We start from the raw sequence: 17,684 nt of genomic DNA, 5'->3' as shown, positions 1-17,684 counted from the left end.
GCCCCCAAGTGAACACAGTCCCTCAACAAAGACTGGGAGGCATCCTGGTTCCAGTTTAAGGAAATCTCTGTCCAGGCATTAGTTGCCCATTAAGGTAACTGAGCAGGGTCTCAATGCCTCCACATGACAAAGACCACAGACTTTACGTATACAGCTCAAAAAAAAAAAAAAAATCACTCAACAACCAGCAAGAACAAGGAGCCCTGAGGAGGGGAGAAAATTCAATTTCTAGAGTTGCCATAGTATATTGTTTAAAATATCCAACTTTCAAAAACAAAGTATGAAACAGGCAAGAGAACAAGAAAGTGCAACCAATCCACTGGGAGAAATAAAGCAATCAATAAAAACTATTCCTGAGGAAGCCCAGACATTAGGTTTCCTAGAGAAAGAATCTAAATAAGCTATTTTAAATGTGTTCAAAGAACTAAAGAAAAACTATGTCTAAAGAACTAAAAAGGAAGTATGAAAATAAAGTCTTATGAAACAGAGATATACATCAAATTTTAAGATAGGGTCAGTTGAGATTATTCATTCTGAGAAATAAAAAATTAAAAAGTACAAAAAAGAAATTGACAGAGCCTCAAAGACAAATGGGACACCATCAAGCATATCAATTTGTGAATAATGTGTGTTCCAAAAGAAGAGAAAGGCATGCAAAGAATTTTAAAGAAATAATGACCAAAACCTCCAAAATTTGATGAAAAACATTCATCTACATATTCAAAAACTCAACAGATTCCAAATAGGATAAACTTGAAGATTCATGTCATTCTTATCAAGCTATTGAAAACCAAAGACAAATAGAGAATTTTGGAAACAGCAAAAGAGAAAGACATCAAGTATAAGAGTTTCTCGGTAAGATTAAAAGCTTATTTCTACTTTGAAACCATGAAAGCCAGAAATCATTAGGATGACATATTTAAGCCATTAAAAGAAAATAATTGTGAACCAATTCTCTATACAGAAAATGTATCCTTTAAAAATGAAAGTTTCTCAAAAAATTAAAAATAGAAATACCATATGAGCCAATAATTCCACTACTATTTACCCAAAGAAAATGAAAAACACTAATTTGAAAAGATATATGCACCCTTATGTTGCAGTATTATTTACAATAGCCAAGACATGGAAGCAACCTAAGAGTTCATCAACAGACGAATGGATAAAGCAGATGTGTGTGTGTGTGTGTGTGTGTGTGTGTGTGTGAATATTATGCAGCCATAAAACAGATGAAATTGTGCCATTTGCACAACACGCAAGGGCCCAGAGGATATTATGCTAAGTAAATAAATCAGATTGAGAAAGACAGATACTATATGATGTCACTAATATGTGGACTCTAAAAAACAAACAAACAAAAAGCAGAATCAGACCTGTAAATATAGAGAATAAAACTGATGGTTGCCAGTGGGGAGGAGTGTAGTGAGATGGGTAAAATGGGTGAAGGGGGGTGGGAGATACAGGCTTCCAGATATGGAATGAATAAGTCACAGGAAAAAAAGTCACAGCATAAGAATATAATCAATGATACTGTAATAGTGTTGTATGGCGACAACTGGTACCCATACTTGTAGTGAGCATAGCATAATGTATGAAATTGTGGAGTCATGACATTGTACACCCAGAAATGATATAACATTGTGTGTTAACTACATCTCTAGATAACAAAACCTGAGAGAATTTATTACTATCCAAACTGCCACACAAGCAATCTTAAAGGAAATCTTTCAGGCTGGAGGACATGAGACAGGAAATTTATTCTGTGTCAAGAAATAAAAAGTAGTAGTAAAAGTAGCTATCAATGTAAACAGCAAATAAAGCGTAAGTGTACTTTTCAAATATTTTTCCTATCTAATTTAAAAGGCAATTGCATAAAGAATAATCATAAATTATTGTAGAATTTATGTAATATATAATATATATAATATTATAATATATATAATCATAATTAAATGCCCACTATGTTGGTAGGCATATAATGCATAAACATAGTTTTTATGATAATAACAATTAAAAAGATAAGGTAGGGAATAGAACTACAAAGGAGTCAAATTATACATATAACTAAAATTCAATTAGTTAATCAAAACTAGATTTTTATAAATCTAGTTGCAATCCCTATGCAACCACTAGAAAACAACTAAAAATATATGGGAGGAAAAAGCACTGGGCTTCTGGTTTCTGGCATGGCATATAAAAAGTTTGGAAGTTGTTACTCTGCCCAACAAAAAGTAAAAAGCCAAACAAACTGAAAAATTAGCAACTATTCTTGAATCCATTAGAGAAGTGAGGTCAGAGGATGAACCAATGCTTCCAAAATTAGAGACAGACAGGCAAGTACAGAGAACCAGAACTTAACCAGAGAAGTGCATAGGAACAAATACCAGCCTAGAAAAATATGAGCTATAACTGCTAAAAGCTCAGAATAGACAAGTCTGAGAGAAAAACCTCCAGGGTCCCAATCATAGGGGAGCTCTCATAATTTTGTAAGTTCTACCTCTAGGAATTTGACCAGGCTTTCACAGTAAATACTAGAGAAAAATCTCCTCATGCTTCTGGCAGGGGGAGAGAACACACACACACACACACACACACACACGCGCGCGTTTCAAAATAGGTCAGAACATCCTGTTCTTAATAAGGCTTGCCCTTAAGAGACACTATTGGTGTTTTATTAGGACTAAGTGACCTGGGGGGAAGGAAAACATACAACTAACACCCACTCTAGCCTTCCACTCCGAAAATATGCAACTAAAACCTACTCTAGTCTTTCCCTTTGAGGGAATGGAAATACCCAGATCTAGCTGTTCTAGTCTTCCACATGTGAGAAGGGGAATACCCAACTCCACTGTAGCCACTCTTTCCCACATAAGGAATGGGGAACAAGACTGAGAAGAACTTGTGAAGTTCAGAGTTCAGAGGCACAGGCCTATAAAAATACTGAGACCTAATCATCAGACTATAGAATGCTTCCCCTCCGACCACACCTTACTATTACATTACTAAAGTCCTATTAATTACAGTCTCTTTCTACCCAGTACATAATGTCTGGCTATCAAGAAAAAGTTACAAAGCATTCTAAAAACCAAAAAAAGATAACTGAAGAGACAGAGCAAGCTTCAGAATCAGACTCAGATATGGCAAAGATTTTGGGATAATCAGACCAGGAATTTAAAATCAATTATGATTAATATGATAGGGCCTAAAAAGATAATGTAGAAAAAGTGGGCAAAGTAAATAAAAATAAAGACACGCAAGACAGAAGCAAAAATAAATGCTAAAGTTCAAAATCACTATAATAGAAATAAAGAATGTCTTTGATGGGCTCTTTGGTAGACTGGACATAGCTGAAGAAAGAATCTCTGAGCTTGAGAATATGTCAACACAAACTTCCAAAACATAAAACCAAAAAGAAAATGAAAACACAGAACAGAATATCTAAGTATTGTGGAACAACAAAAAGGTGCAACATCTGTATAATGGGAATATAAATATATAAAGGAAAGAAAGAAAAATAAGAATAGTAGAAATATTTGAAGCAATGCCGGAGATAAAGAAAACATCATGAAATTAGCCAGAGGAATAAAACCCCTTGCATACAGATGAACAAAGAATTACATCCAACTACTCAGAAACCATGCAAGCAAGAGAGTAGAATGAAATATTTAAAGTGTTCAGAAAAAAAAAATCAACCTAGAATTCTGTATCCTGACAAATTCTTCTTCAAATGTGAAGGAGAATTAAGGACTGTCTCAGACAAACAACAACTGTGAATTTGTTGCCAGTAGATTTGCTTTGCAAGAAGTGTAAAAAGAATTTCTTCAGAGACCAGAAAAATTATACAGGTCAGAAACTTGTATCTACATAAAGAAAAGAACACCAGAGAAGGAGTAAGTGAGGGTGAAATAAAAACTTTTATTTTCTCATTATTAATTGATCTAACAGGCAAAGGTTTGTAATAATAGCAACAGTGTATTTAATTATGTATGCTGAGCTATACGTATATGCTTATGTATAAGTGAAATGAATCATAGCAATGATATAAGGGACAAGAGGAATGATTTAGGAATATTTTGTTATGATAAAGTATTTACACTATATGTGAAGGAATATGGTGTTATTTGAAATTAGACTTGGAATAGTTGTAAATTTATATTGCAAGTCATATGACAAACACTAACAAAAGGTTATTTTAATCCAATAAGTATAATGGATATGCTAAGAAAGGTTAGAAAATATAATCATACAAAATGTTCAGTTAAACTACAAATGGCAGAGAATGTATGGAAGACAAAAATAGAAAAAAAGGAACAAAGGCAATAAAAAGAAAACAATAACAAATACTGTAGACATAATGCAACTATAGTCGATCCTTGAACAACATGGGTTTGAACTGTGCAGGTCCATTTATACACAGATATTTTTTAAGTACAGTACTAAAATATATTTTCTTTTCCTTGTGATTTTCTTAATAACAACTCATTTTGTCTAGCTTACTTTATTGAAGAATACAATATATAATACATATAATCTACAAAATACGTGTTCATAAACTGTCTATGTTTTTGGTAAGGGTTACAGCCAACTGTAGGCTATTAGTAGTTAAGTTTTGGAGGAGTCAAAAGTTATATGCAGATTTTCAACTGTGGGGAATTGCTGATCTAACCTCTACCTTGTTTAAGGATCACCTGGATAGCAATAATCAATAATTTAAATGTAATCATCAATAAATAATTTAAATGCCAATGGTCTAAATACATCAACTAAGAGACAGATTATCGGAGTCAATCAAATGACAAGACCCAACTATATATTTTCTATAAGAAATCCATTTTAAATATAAAGACACATATAGATTAAAGTAAAGAGATAGATAAAGATATACCATGGTAACACCAATCCAAAGAAAGCTGGATATTAATTTCAGACAGAGCAGACTTCAGAGCAAGAAAAGTTATCAGGAATAAAGAGGGGCATTATATAATGACAAAAGGTCACTACTCCAAGAAGACCTAACAATCCTCAATATGTATATGCCTATCCAAAAAAGTGTCAAAATATGTAAAGCAAAAACTAAGAGAACTAAATGCAAAAACAGATTAATCTAATATCATAGTTGGTGACTTTAACACCTCTATATTAAAAATAGATAAATCCAACAAGTAGAAAAAAGTAAGGACATAGTCGAGTTCAACAGCACCATCAATCAGTGGATATAACTGACATCTATGGACACTTATCCAACAACAAACTACACATTCCTCTCCATTTCACACGTAACATTCACAAATATAGACCACAATCTGGGCAATAAAACACATCTTCACAAATTTCTAAAAATAGAATCATAATAATACATGCTCTCAAACCAGAGTAGAATTAAAATAGAATCAATCACAGAAAGATAACTACCCCCTCCCAATAAATAACACTTGGAATTAAAGAAAAAAAAAACTCAAGATAAATTTTAAAATACTTTTAGCTAAATAAAAATGAAAATACAACTTATCAACTGTTAAATGAAGTGAAAGCAGTGCTTAGAGGGAGACTGAATTAAATGAATATATTAAAAATAGGAGAGATCTAAAATCAGTCTCTAAGCTTCCACCTTAGAAAACTAGAAGAAAGGGAAACAAATTAAATCCAAGTAAGCAGGAGAAAAGAAATAATAAAAGTTACAGGAAAAATCAGTTAAGATGGAAAAGAATAAATCAATAGGAAAAAATCAACAAAAATAAAAGCTTTCTCTTCAGAAATGTCAATAAAATAGATAAGCCTCTAGACAGGTTAAAAAAAGAAAGAAAGCAAAGATACAAATTACTAAAGTCAGAAATGAAAGAGAAGACATCATGGACATTAAAAGGATAATAAAATACTATGAACAACAACTCCATGCCCCAAATTTGATAACCTATTTGAGGTGGACCTATTCCTTGAAAGATACATTCTACCAAAACAAACACAAGAAGAAATAGACCATTTGAATGGTCTATGCTTATTAGTGAAATTGAATCCACAATTAATAACCTCCTCAAACAGAAAGCACCAGGACTAGACAGGTTCAATGGTGAATTCTACCAAATATTTAAAGAAAGAAGTCATACCAATTCTTCACATCTTTCAGAAGACAGAAGTAAAGGGAATATTTCCTAACTCATTCTTTGAGACCAGCATTATTTCAGTATCAAAACTGGGCAAAGATATAAGAAAAAATCACAGATCAGTATTTCTCATAAATATAGAAAATCAAACCCAACAATTTATAAAAAGAATTATACACCACAATCAAGTGGGATTTATCCCTTTATGCAAGGATGGCTCAACAGCTGAGAGATAATTAGTGTAATCCCTCACATTATTAGGCTAAGAAGACTATCATATGATCATTATCAATAGATGCCAAAAGAAAGTGACAAAACCCAATATATATCCATTCAATATAGAAGGAAAAACAAAAACAAAAAACTCTTAGTAAACTAGAAATAGAGCAAAACTCCCTCAGCTCAATAAAGAAAATCTTAAAAAACCCAAATCCAAAACCAAACAACAAAAAACAAACAAAAAAACCTCCCAAACCTACTGATAACATCATACTTAAGAAACTAACTTTCCCACTAAGATCAAAAACAAGGCTAGGATGTCCCTTGTTTCTACTCCTTTTCAACACTGTGCTAGCTAATGCAATAAGACAAGAGAAGGAAATCAAAGGTGTATTGATTGGGAAAAACAAAATAAAACTATGTTCACAGATAATATGATTGTCTATGTATAAAAAATTGACCAAATTAACAACTGAGTGTACCAAGATTGTAGGATAAAAAGTTAATATCCAGGGGCACCTGGGTGGCTCAGCTGGTTAAGCGCCTGATTTCACTCAGGTCATGAACTCACAGTTTGTGGGTTCCAGTCCTGCGTCAGGCTCTGTGCTAACAGCTCAGAGCCTGGAGCCTGCTTCTGATTCTGTGTCTCCCTCTCTCTCTCTGCTCCTCTTCTGCTCGGTTTCTCTCTCTCTCTCAAAAATTAATAAACATTAAAAAAAATTTAAAAAAGTTAATATCCAAAAATCAATCTCTTTCTTATATACTAGCAATGAACAAGTGGATTTTAATATAAATACAACCCTGGACAGCTCAGTTGGTTAAGCATCTGTGATTTGACTTTAGCTCAGGTCATGGTCTCACAGTTCGTGAGTTTGAGCCTTGTGTCTGTACTGTCAGCACAGAGCCTGCTTGGGATTTTCCGTCTCCCTCTTTCTCTCTGCCCCTTCTCCACTCATTCTCTCTCTCTCTTTCTCTCTCTCTCTCTCAAATAAATACTAAAAAGTGAATATAAAATTAAATTAAGTAAATAAAATAAAATAAAATAAATACACTCAAACAATGCTTGACAAAGGAGTAAAAGTAATACAATGGAGCAAAGAAAGGTTTTTCACTAAATGATGCTGAAACAACTGGACATCCAAATGAAAAAAAAAAAAGAATCTGGACATAGATCTTACACCCTTCACAAAAAATAATTCAACATGGATCATAAACCTAAATGTAAAATGCAAATCTATAAAACTTTGAGAAAATCAGGCACCTGGGTGACTCAATAAGTTAAGAATTTGACTCTTGATCTTGGCTCTGGTCATGATCTCATGGTTCATGTGTTTGAGTCTAGCATCAGGCTCTGCACTGACAGTGTGGAGCCTGCTTGGGATTCTCTCCCTCTCACTGTCTTGTCTGTCCCTCCGCTGCTCTCTCTTTCTCTCTTTCTCTCTCTCTCAAAATAAATAAATGAACATTAAGAAAATTTTTTTAAACTTTTAGAAAATCTAGGTGACCTTGGGTCTGATGATGACTTTTTAGTTATGACACCAAAGACAATCTAGCAAAGAAATAATTAATAAGCCAGGCTCCTGGTTATTTTTTTTTTCATTCTTGCCTGTAATTGATGCTGCCAAAAGAATAAGACAAGCCACAAAATAGAAGAAAATATCTGAAAAAGGACTTGTATCAAAAATATACAAAGAACTCTTAAAACTCAACAATAAGAAAAAAAACCTGTTTAAAAAAATGGGCAAGACTCTGAACAGACATTTCATCCAAGAATATATACAGATGGCAAATAAGTATATGAAAAGATGCTCAACATAGTATGTCATTAAAGAATTGAGAATTAAAACAATGATGAGATATCAAAGGTATGTGTATATATATATCAGAATAGCCAAAATTCAAAACACTGACCACAAAAATATTGATGAGGATGTGCAACATCAGAAACTCTCATTCACTGCTGGTGGAAATTCAAGATGGTATAGCCATTTTGGAAGACAGTTGGCAGGTTTTTTTTAAACTAAATATATTCTTACCATATGGTCCAGCAATTATGCTCCTTGGTACTTAACCAAACAAGCTGAAAACTTATATCCATGCAATCACCTCCACATGAATGTTTATAGCAGCTTTATTTATAATTGCCAAAACTAAAAACAACCAAGTTGTTCTTCAGTAGGTAAACTCCTAAATAAATTGTGACACATCTAAACAATGAAATATTCAGTGTTAAAAAGAAATGAGCTATCAAACCATAAAAAGACTTTAAGGTATTTTGATATTGGGGAAGCTGTGCATATTTGGAGGCAGCTATCATATGGAAAATTTCTGCAACTTCTGCTCAGTTTTGCTATGAACCTAAAACTCCTCTATAAAATGGAGTTTTAAGTTTTAAAAAAAGGTAGGGGAGATAAAATGGTACACTAGAGGGGTGCCTGTTTGGCTCAGTAACTAGAGTGTGTGACTCTTGTTCTTGGGGTTGTAGATTCAAGCCCCACACTGAATGTAGAGGTTACTTAAATAAATAAAATATTTTTAAAAAGGTACATTAGGAAACATCTGTTTAACAAAAAATACCACAAAAAGCCCAAGACATATGGAAAATAAATAGCAAAATAGTAGATGTAAATCCTACTTTATCAGTAATTATATTAAGTATAAATAAATTAAACATTCCAATTAAAAGGCAGAGATTGGCAGAACAGATTAAATCTATCATCTGTTTGCTGCCTGTAAGAAACATACTTTAATTTCAGAGACACAAATAGTCTGGAGGTAAAAGAATATAATATAGATCATGCAAATAGTAATCAAAAGAGAACTGTAGTAACTACACTATTATCAGACAAAACAAACTTTGGAATAAAAATTTTACTAGAGACAAAGAATACTACATAATAATAAAAGTGTCACTTCATCAAGAAGAGTAACAATTATAAGCACATATACACCTAACATCATAACCCCAGAATACATGAAGCAAAAGTTCACAGTAATAGTTGGAAACTTCAATAATAGTTGGAACTTTCAATAATAGAAAGATCTGGGCAGAAGATTCTTAAGGGAATAGAAGACTTGAACAGCACTACAAACCAATAGGCATCCGCAGAGCAACCAATAACAAAAGGAAATTTAGGAAATTGCCAAATAAGAAAGGATGTTTAAAATGTATATTAAAATACTTTTGACTTTAATTTCTGAGAGTTTAAATTGAGTTTTAGATAGAGTATAAATAAAGAGATGCTTCTATTGAAATTAATTTAAAAAATATTAGTGGCCTTAATTTCTTTTTCTTCCTAGTGCTAATGTACCAAAAATACTCCTATATCTGAAATCTCTTTCATCATCACCTAGGAATCCTCTTTAAAAGAAAGTATATCATCACCAATCACTTTAGCCCTCCATTTCAGCCCTGATGGTTACATTAAAAGTCGTTTTGTAGATAAATTTTTTTTAGAAACTTAAAATTTCATTTAATGTTTATTTTATTTGGGGGGGCAGAGAGAGAGGGAGACACAGAATTTGAAGCAGGCTTCAGACTCTGAGCTGTCAGCACGTGAACCCAACGTGGGGCTTGAACCCATGAATCATGAGATCATGACTTGAGCTGAAGTCTGACACTTAACCGACTCAGCTACCCCTAAGCCCCTGTAGATAATTTTCTTTAAAATTTTGCTCAGTTGATCCAAGCTTATTATGTAAATTGAAAACTCAAAAAAGATATTCTAAATAGTCACTCTGCAAATTAAACTGTTAATTAAAAAGTGATTTTCTGAAAAATCAGCTCTGCAGATATTGGATTTGCCAATCTCTATAGTCATATAAGCTAATTACCTATAATAAGTATTATATTTAAATATAATAAATAATAATATATAAAATATATATATTCCCAAAAAATGTAGGTGTTTTCACTACTCTAATAAGAAACACTCTTTCTACTAGAAGATTCTAGTCATTATAACTTACTAAATATTTATTATATATGTCTTCTAAACACTGTGGGAATTATAGCAATAAAGAGATTCAGATTCTGTTGTCAGCAATGTTGCAATCTATTAAGCAGTTGGTTCTCATAAGACAAGCACAGAAATAATTTCAATTACATTCAAAATGTGATAAATGCAATGATTAAAGCATGAAAGAGTATAGTGATTCAAAAAGAGAACTGTTACATCCAATTAGAATACTTGGGAAAATGTCTTATAAAGTCATGGTTTGCAGCCTTGACTGCTCATTATCATCACCCTGGTAGCTTTAGGAAACTCTGGTAACCAGACTTCACTATAGACTAAATAAAGCAGAATATCTCAGGCAAGTGGCCTGAGCATCATGATATTTTAAATCTCCTAGGTGATTGCAATGTGCAGCCAAGTTAGAGAACCATTGCTATAAAGGATGGGGGTAGGAAGGAGTAAATAAAATTGAACAATGGGTAAGATTTTAGTTGAAAGGAAGAAGATACTGAAGAACATGGAAGAATCTTCTCCTCATATGGATAATTATTTTCATTCTTCAAACCAGAGCTCAAGTATAACATTCTTTCAAAAGCTTTTAAAAACTTATCTCCACTGCTGCTGCTGCTGATAATAATAATAATAATAATAATGATAATGGTAATAAAAGCTAACACATTTTTATAGCCCTTGCTATATGACAAGTATCATTCTAAGCACTTTAAATATATTTCAATATTTAATCCTCCCCAAAACACTAGGAGATAGATATTATTATTACTCCCATTTTTCATTTGAGGAGGGTAAATAAGTTGGCAAGGTTATACAGCTAACAAGTGGCAGAATTGGAATTCAGAAAAAATGACTTCAAAATCCATGTTGAAACATGGCTAACAAGAGTTAGATGTTCCTCATCAAGGCTCTTATGGAATCAATGCATATTTCAATCATACCATTAATCACATCATATTGTAAATTTTTACTAGATTTTCTCCTCAGCTAATCATTTATTCATTCATTCATCCATTCATTAAACAACTATTGGAAATGTGGTTGGTACTAGATACACAAAGTCATATATGTGATACTTTATCTGTTCAGAAGTTTTAGTCTAGAGGAGTGGTCAGCAAACTACAGTTCGCAGGCCAAATTCTTCCGGCCACTTGTTTTTATAAATACATGTTTTATTGAACCACAGCATGTCCATTGGTTTACAGATCACCTATAGCTTCTTACATGCTACAGCATCAGAGTGGAATGATTGTGACAGAGACCATCTGGTGGCAAAGTCTAAAATATCCACTATATTTTTTTTTATTAAAAAAAAAAAAACTTTTGCCAACCCCTGGTTTAGAGAATAAGGCAAATAAGAAAATCATCAATGGGGGCACCTGGGTGGCTTAGCTGGTTGAACATCGGACTCTTGATTTTGGCTCAGGTCAGGATACCAGGGCTGTAGGATTGAGCTCCAAGTCAAGCTCAAGATTCTCTCTCTCTCCCTCTGCCCCTCCCTCTTTCTTTCTCTAAAATAATTTTTAAAAATAAGAAAATCATCAATGACTATCCAATAAGTTACATGTAATTGGTGACCAAGATATTATGGGAATATAAAATATATCTAGAGTAGGTTATATATATATACATATATATATATGTAGTGGAATATTATTCATTATTATGAATATTGGAATAATAAAATAATATTTTATTAATGAAATTATTATTGAAATATTATTATAATAAATTATTAATGAAATAATATTTTATTAATGAAATCTTACCATCTGCAACAACATGGATGGATCTAGAGAGTATAATGCTAAGTAAAATAAGTAAAATAAGTCAAAGAAAGACAAATACTGTAAGACTTCACTCATATGTGGAGTTTCTCTTAACTATAGAGAATAACTGATGGTTACCATAGGGAAGGTGGGTAGGATACTGGGTGAAACAGAAGGGGATTAAGAGTAGACTTATCAAGATGAGCACTGAGTAATGAACAGAACTGCTGAATCACTATATTGTACACCTGAAAGCATATAACATTGTATGTAAAAAAAATTCTAATTTTTTTCATCCACTTTCCTAGAGTGAAAAAAAAATCTATCACTTTGTATTGTTTTCAATTGTATAGATGTATATATCTATTAACAATAGTTTTACAAATGTGAAATGGTTGCAATTTACTGTACCTGGAAAATTCATTGGCAGCTCAAATGGTTGTGGATGTTCACAACCCTCAATGGGCTCACAAATTTCAGCTATGATCTTCTTAATTTTGAGACCAATAATTTTAATTACTTCTCCTGTTGATAAACAGCATTCATTTCCAAACATTTCATAAATGGAACCTAAAAAAAGGAAGAGTTGAAAAACTTTTTAAAAAAAGAAATAAAGAAGAACAAAGTAGGAGGCTAAAGCCTTGTATAAAGTGTTTTTATTCAGTTCCTTTCCTAGCTACCTACTAAACAGGACTTTAATCAAGCTTGGCAAAGTGTACAGCACGTACTAAGAAAAATATTAGATTTTCACTTCATGCACTGGGCAAAGTATAAACAACCTTATTTTTGTTATTATTGTAAATTAGATTTATGGTTTCCTCAGCACCTTTAGCTCATCGTTCCAAGGTCAAACTACAAACATGTCTTCCCTTGCAGGGATTTATGATCTATTTTTGCTGGGTCACAGAATTAGGTTCCTATGAATCAACAATGATCTAAGTATGTATTGCAAACAAGGTTGTATTACAATCCGAGATCCAAAGATAGAAGGTCTGTACCCCAGAGCCTTATATTAAGAGCATCCAATCTATTTATTAACCTGTTTTTCTTCATCATTGTGAAAACAAGACTTTTTGTCCATTTTATCTCTTGATTTTTGACAAGCTGGGAACATCTCTTGATATCTTTATGGCAATAGGGGGCAGACCAGCCCAGATAAACTGAAAGCTTCACTTTAGTTCAGAATTTCAGTCTCTTTCCTAATAAACCTTTTATCATAGATACTAAAGTTAAGCTTTTCATCCATTTATTTTCCTTTTATATCTCTTGATGGAAGGAGAGTGAGCAGTGAAATAACCAGAACATCAACAAGAGGAAAGAGGAGAGGCAAAAATTCTGGGTAATCTACTCCAAGTAAAAAGGGAACAACTCAAGAACTACATCTCTGAGGCATTATTCTTTATACCTAAACAGTAAATGAAAGGCTGATGTAAAAAAACATTACAGAACTGTGGGGATTTAAACATCAGTTTTTCCCTACTTCCAATATGATGTATATCCTCTTTACTATACTAAAATGTGAACAATATGAGTACAAGATTTCAGGTTGGTTTGTTTGCTTTCAGAATTCTTCTTTATAGAACCCCCTCCTCATAGTATCTTACCTGATATATAGCAGGCACTGAAAACATTTTTATAGCATCAATGGTTAACTTAAAAGTTATTAAGAGTGCTATCCAATCTAGCATTAAACAACTCTGCGATTGTATCGGAGTGTCAACAGGGAGTAGGGGGCCCACTCAAATCAGAGTAATTTAAGGAGATTTTAACAAAGAGTCAATTTACACAGAGGCACAGACAGTTCTGGGCAACACAGGAAAATAAATATCCTGACCTCACTCTTCTCCCTCCATTTGATCCTCTGCCAGGGTACCCTTCTTTGGCCAAAGTCAGCCAGAAGCCAGAGGACAAGAGACCTGCTGATGCTGCCACAGAAGTCTGCCTCCAAGGTAGAGAGTGGAAATGAAAGTCTAGCACACCATCCTTACTGCCCAGTATTTAATGAGGGCCATTTTTTGCAAATATGCTAGTATATCTGCTCCTCAAGTCCTGAGTAGATACTTTCATAACTCCCTCCTTTTCTCATACTATTCCCTTAACTATGTATGTGTTCAAAATGTTCATTAACTCTCACACATAGTGTTGTCAACTGTCTCATATCTTTTGTGGAACAACCGGAATAAATAATAAAATAGTACTAAATGTACAGGGACATTTTCCTCCAATGAACTCAGAACAGCTATTTTTTATGATCCTCATTTGGCACTTAATCATATACTAACATTTTATATCTTCAGTATTATCTCATCCTGTACTTACCTTTTTATGACTTTAGTTTGTATTACTCTCAATTCAAACTTCATGAATTGCATAACTACAACACATCCACCACCCTTCCTCATTCATTCAGCAAACTTTAATGAAAACCTACTATGTTTCAGGCATTGTGATTGGTGCTAGGTATCAGAGATAAAATGCATAACCTCTTCCTCCCAAGAAGCCCCATCTTGAAGCAAACAGAAAAGTAAACACATTGAAACTATTATGAGAAAATTATAACAGAAAATACAGCACATTGTGGGAGAATACTGGAAGCATTTAATTAAACAATTACAAGGCAAAGAGATTAGAGAAGGATTAGTGGAGGAGACAAGAGCTGAGCTGAGCTTTAAAGGAAGGAGCACAAGATGTTGGGACAGGCAGAAGAGACAGTATTGAAAAGGCATTGAGATGTGAAAGTGTTTGATATGTTCTGGAAATTTTAAGTAGTTTGTTATGTCTCAAATGTAAAGTAAGGAAGGGTAAGGAAAGGGAAGGAAGTCCAGATCATGCGGGATCTTTATGAGATTACCAATAAACAAAAATGTCAAAATCTGATGCAACCTCAAAGTCAGAGAATCTAAATTTTTGGTTATCTGGGTCCAGGTACTGATATCAATTTGATGCGAGGTCATATATATCTAGAGGCTTGCTATCCAAAGTGTGGTCTACTGTCTTACCTAGGAGCTTGTTAGATTCTTGGCATGACCCCAGAACTCCTGAATCAGAACCTGCATCTTTAACAAGATCTCCAGATGACACATAAATACATTAACATTTGGAAAGCTGTGATCTAGGCCACAGCTGTATAACTGAAAAAAAGTCTTTATTCTGAGATTGTTCCAAGTTAACCAGAAAGGGAAGGGCCTGCCACACAAAAGCATTTAGTGAAATTGAGCTGGAAGATGTTGTAAATGGAGACAGGGAAAAAGAAAGATTTTAAGTAGGGAAGTGACATGGTAAGATTTTTCTTTGTCACATGAAATAGAACATTAGCTGGAGTCCATTAGGCTTAAGGCCGATGCAATGAGTGTCTACCTATAGATGTAATGTATACCCGACTGCCTGACTTGGAATGCTGTCTTTCTCTCAAAAGTTCCATTGGAATTCAAAATTAAAAGATGAATTTCTGTGAGATTATATACCAGTTCACAAGAATATAAGCCAGAGAATTCTAGGAGGAGAAAATTCTATGAGTATTAGTCACCACACAAAAAGCTTTTGACTCTTCAGGTCTCTTTCCAAGAACCACTCCTTTTGAAAGAAAAAAGAAGTGACTTCTTTCAGTGATATAAGGAAAAGAACCTCATGCAAATACTAATCTTTTATATTTACCTTATTTATTTGTGACTTTCAATTTTCTCTAACCAAGAATGCTGTTAATTTATTTTTAATAAAGTGGTCACTGACGCACAACACTAAAAAGAAACATTATGTCCATGAAAGGTAGCAAGAGCATACAGCAAATCACAAATCCCTGAAACTTGAAGGGTTCCTGTACTCTTTACCATCAACATAATATCTCCTACACTGTATTTTTTCCTCAGTGAAAATATAAAATGGTTAATATTTAAAATAGCCAACTTTCATAATCTCAGAATGAGCACATATAACATATGCAATTGCCTTTTAAAAATTTGCTGAGATATGCCTGAACTATGTGTTTATGTATAATACAGATGTAGATATTAAAATAGTTTTCATTTCATTTTAACCATGACATATATTTTGAATATGCAAATCTCGAATCTATTAAATCTTTATAGACTGATTCTTTCCAAGTCAGAGCATATGTATTCAGGATAATGCCAAACATCAGAGGAAGCTGGAACAAAGCAGCCTGTTTTCAGTGATCAAACATCGCCCCTGAAGGCTGTAATGAAAGAACCATGTGCCTTTGAAATCACCTTTTCTGTAATGCTACTTTGCTCACTAAATAAAACGACACATTAATATCCTTTTATGAGCTCATCCCTTATTTGACAATCCATATAAGCAATGCTATGATCACATTGGAACAGCCAAAACAATTGGTTCAATAGATTTTCTTCCATTTCACATACAAAGGTAAAAGCGTGTAGCAGTCAGGGAGAAGGAAACTTACATTGTTTAGAGGCTATGTTTCCCTTTACTCAAGATGTACCCATTCCCTCCATTCCCCAGTTCCTTCCCCTGCACTACCAGGTCATTCACTCACCCCTTTACTTCCTCATCAGCCTTTCAAACTTCAACAAAACCCAAAGATTCAGCTCATATTCATCATCTTCAAAGTTTTTCTTGATTCTCACACTTAGGTGAGAATTAATTCTCTCCTCTGTGCTCTAAAGCAGTTTGCATATATCTCCATTATAACCCCTATGTCATTATTATCACAGCCCCTATGTGATTATTAACACAGCCTGCTATTGGATATTATCTTCTACCCACTGATATTATGTATGTTTTAGAATTAATCATGAGTCCCTACAGAAGCAATATCTCTTAACTATTTTTATACCTATCCTCACATTACACACAACTAGTAACACAGTTTTTGACACTTAGTAGATCCTTGGTGAATACTGAATTATATATAACTTAGCTTTACTGTAAAATGACAATAAATTATTGTGAATATAGTAGAAAGCATGATTAACCACCATATCATTTGACATATTTAATATCAACTGTAAAAGCATATGTGAGATTAGCGAGACAAGGCATATTAGGATGGGTAATTCTATAATATGAATCTCTTACTCATTAAGTTGCCCATTGTACCATTAAGTTTACTATCTTTATATTGCTGAACTTGAAGCTGGTGCTCATGAAATAATCTGAGACAGATGTAGAGTTAAGAAATTATATCTGCAAAGTTTGACTGATACTGTATGACAGTGTATATAGAGCCATGTCAGATTGGGATTGCCAGTGAAGATGTGTTTTTACTCCTCATAAACAGGTGTGATTATTTTTCCTTCACCCAAGAATAGTACAAATTACCAAGAAGAATCATTCCCGTAGAGGAAACGTGTAAATATTAAATAATTTTATTAACAATGTCATCCCTAGACTTGGTGGTTGATAAGGCATTCATTAGAGTGATAAATTCAATTTTCTAAATTAATCTCTAGACAGTTTACTGTGGACATAAAGCTTGAAGTAGCCTATGGCTGTAACAGACATTTACATAGCCAGTCTTCCATAAAAAGTCCATCTCCATCCCCTGTAAAGCAGAGACAAAATTACTCCCACCATATGAAGAATATGCCTAAAAATAGATAGATGAACATGATATTGGAATGCAATATGGAAATAAGAAGGCATGA

The 17,684-nt window shown here is 33.4% G+C and overlaps 1 protein-coding gene across 1 annotated transcript in view; it reads right to left on the bottom strand.

Annotated features, from left to right (window-relative positions):
• Positions 1-17,684, bottom strand: part of THEMIS (thymocyte selection associated) — a 176,276-nt gene that overhangs the window by 123,564 nt on the left and 35,028 nt on the right. Inside the window, exon 2 of the mRNA XM_039255840.1 lies at positions 12,469-12,627. Within this exon, the coding sequence (XP_039111771.1) occupies positions 12,469-12,627 (159 nt within the window). The remainder of the gene's footprint in view (positions 1-12,468; positions 12,628-17,684) is intronic.

Source organism: Hyaena hyaena, unplaced genomic scaffold (genome assembly GCF_003009895.1).
Source record: "Hyaena hyaena isolate Hyena2069 unplaced genomic scaffold, ASM300989v1 scaffold_549, whole genome shotgun sequence".
NCBI classification, from domain to species: domain Eukaryota; kingdom Metazoa; phylum Chordata; class Mammalia; order Carnivora; family Hyaenidae; genus Hyaena; species Hyaena hyaena.
The sequence above is the reverse complement of the archived record's forward strand: the minus strand, read 5'-3'. Positions and strand labels throughout refer to the sequence as shown.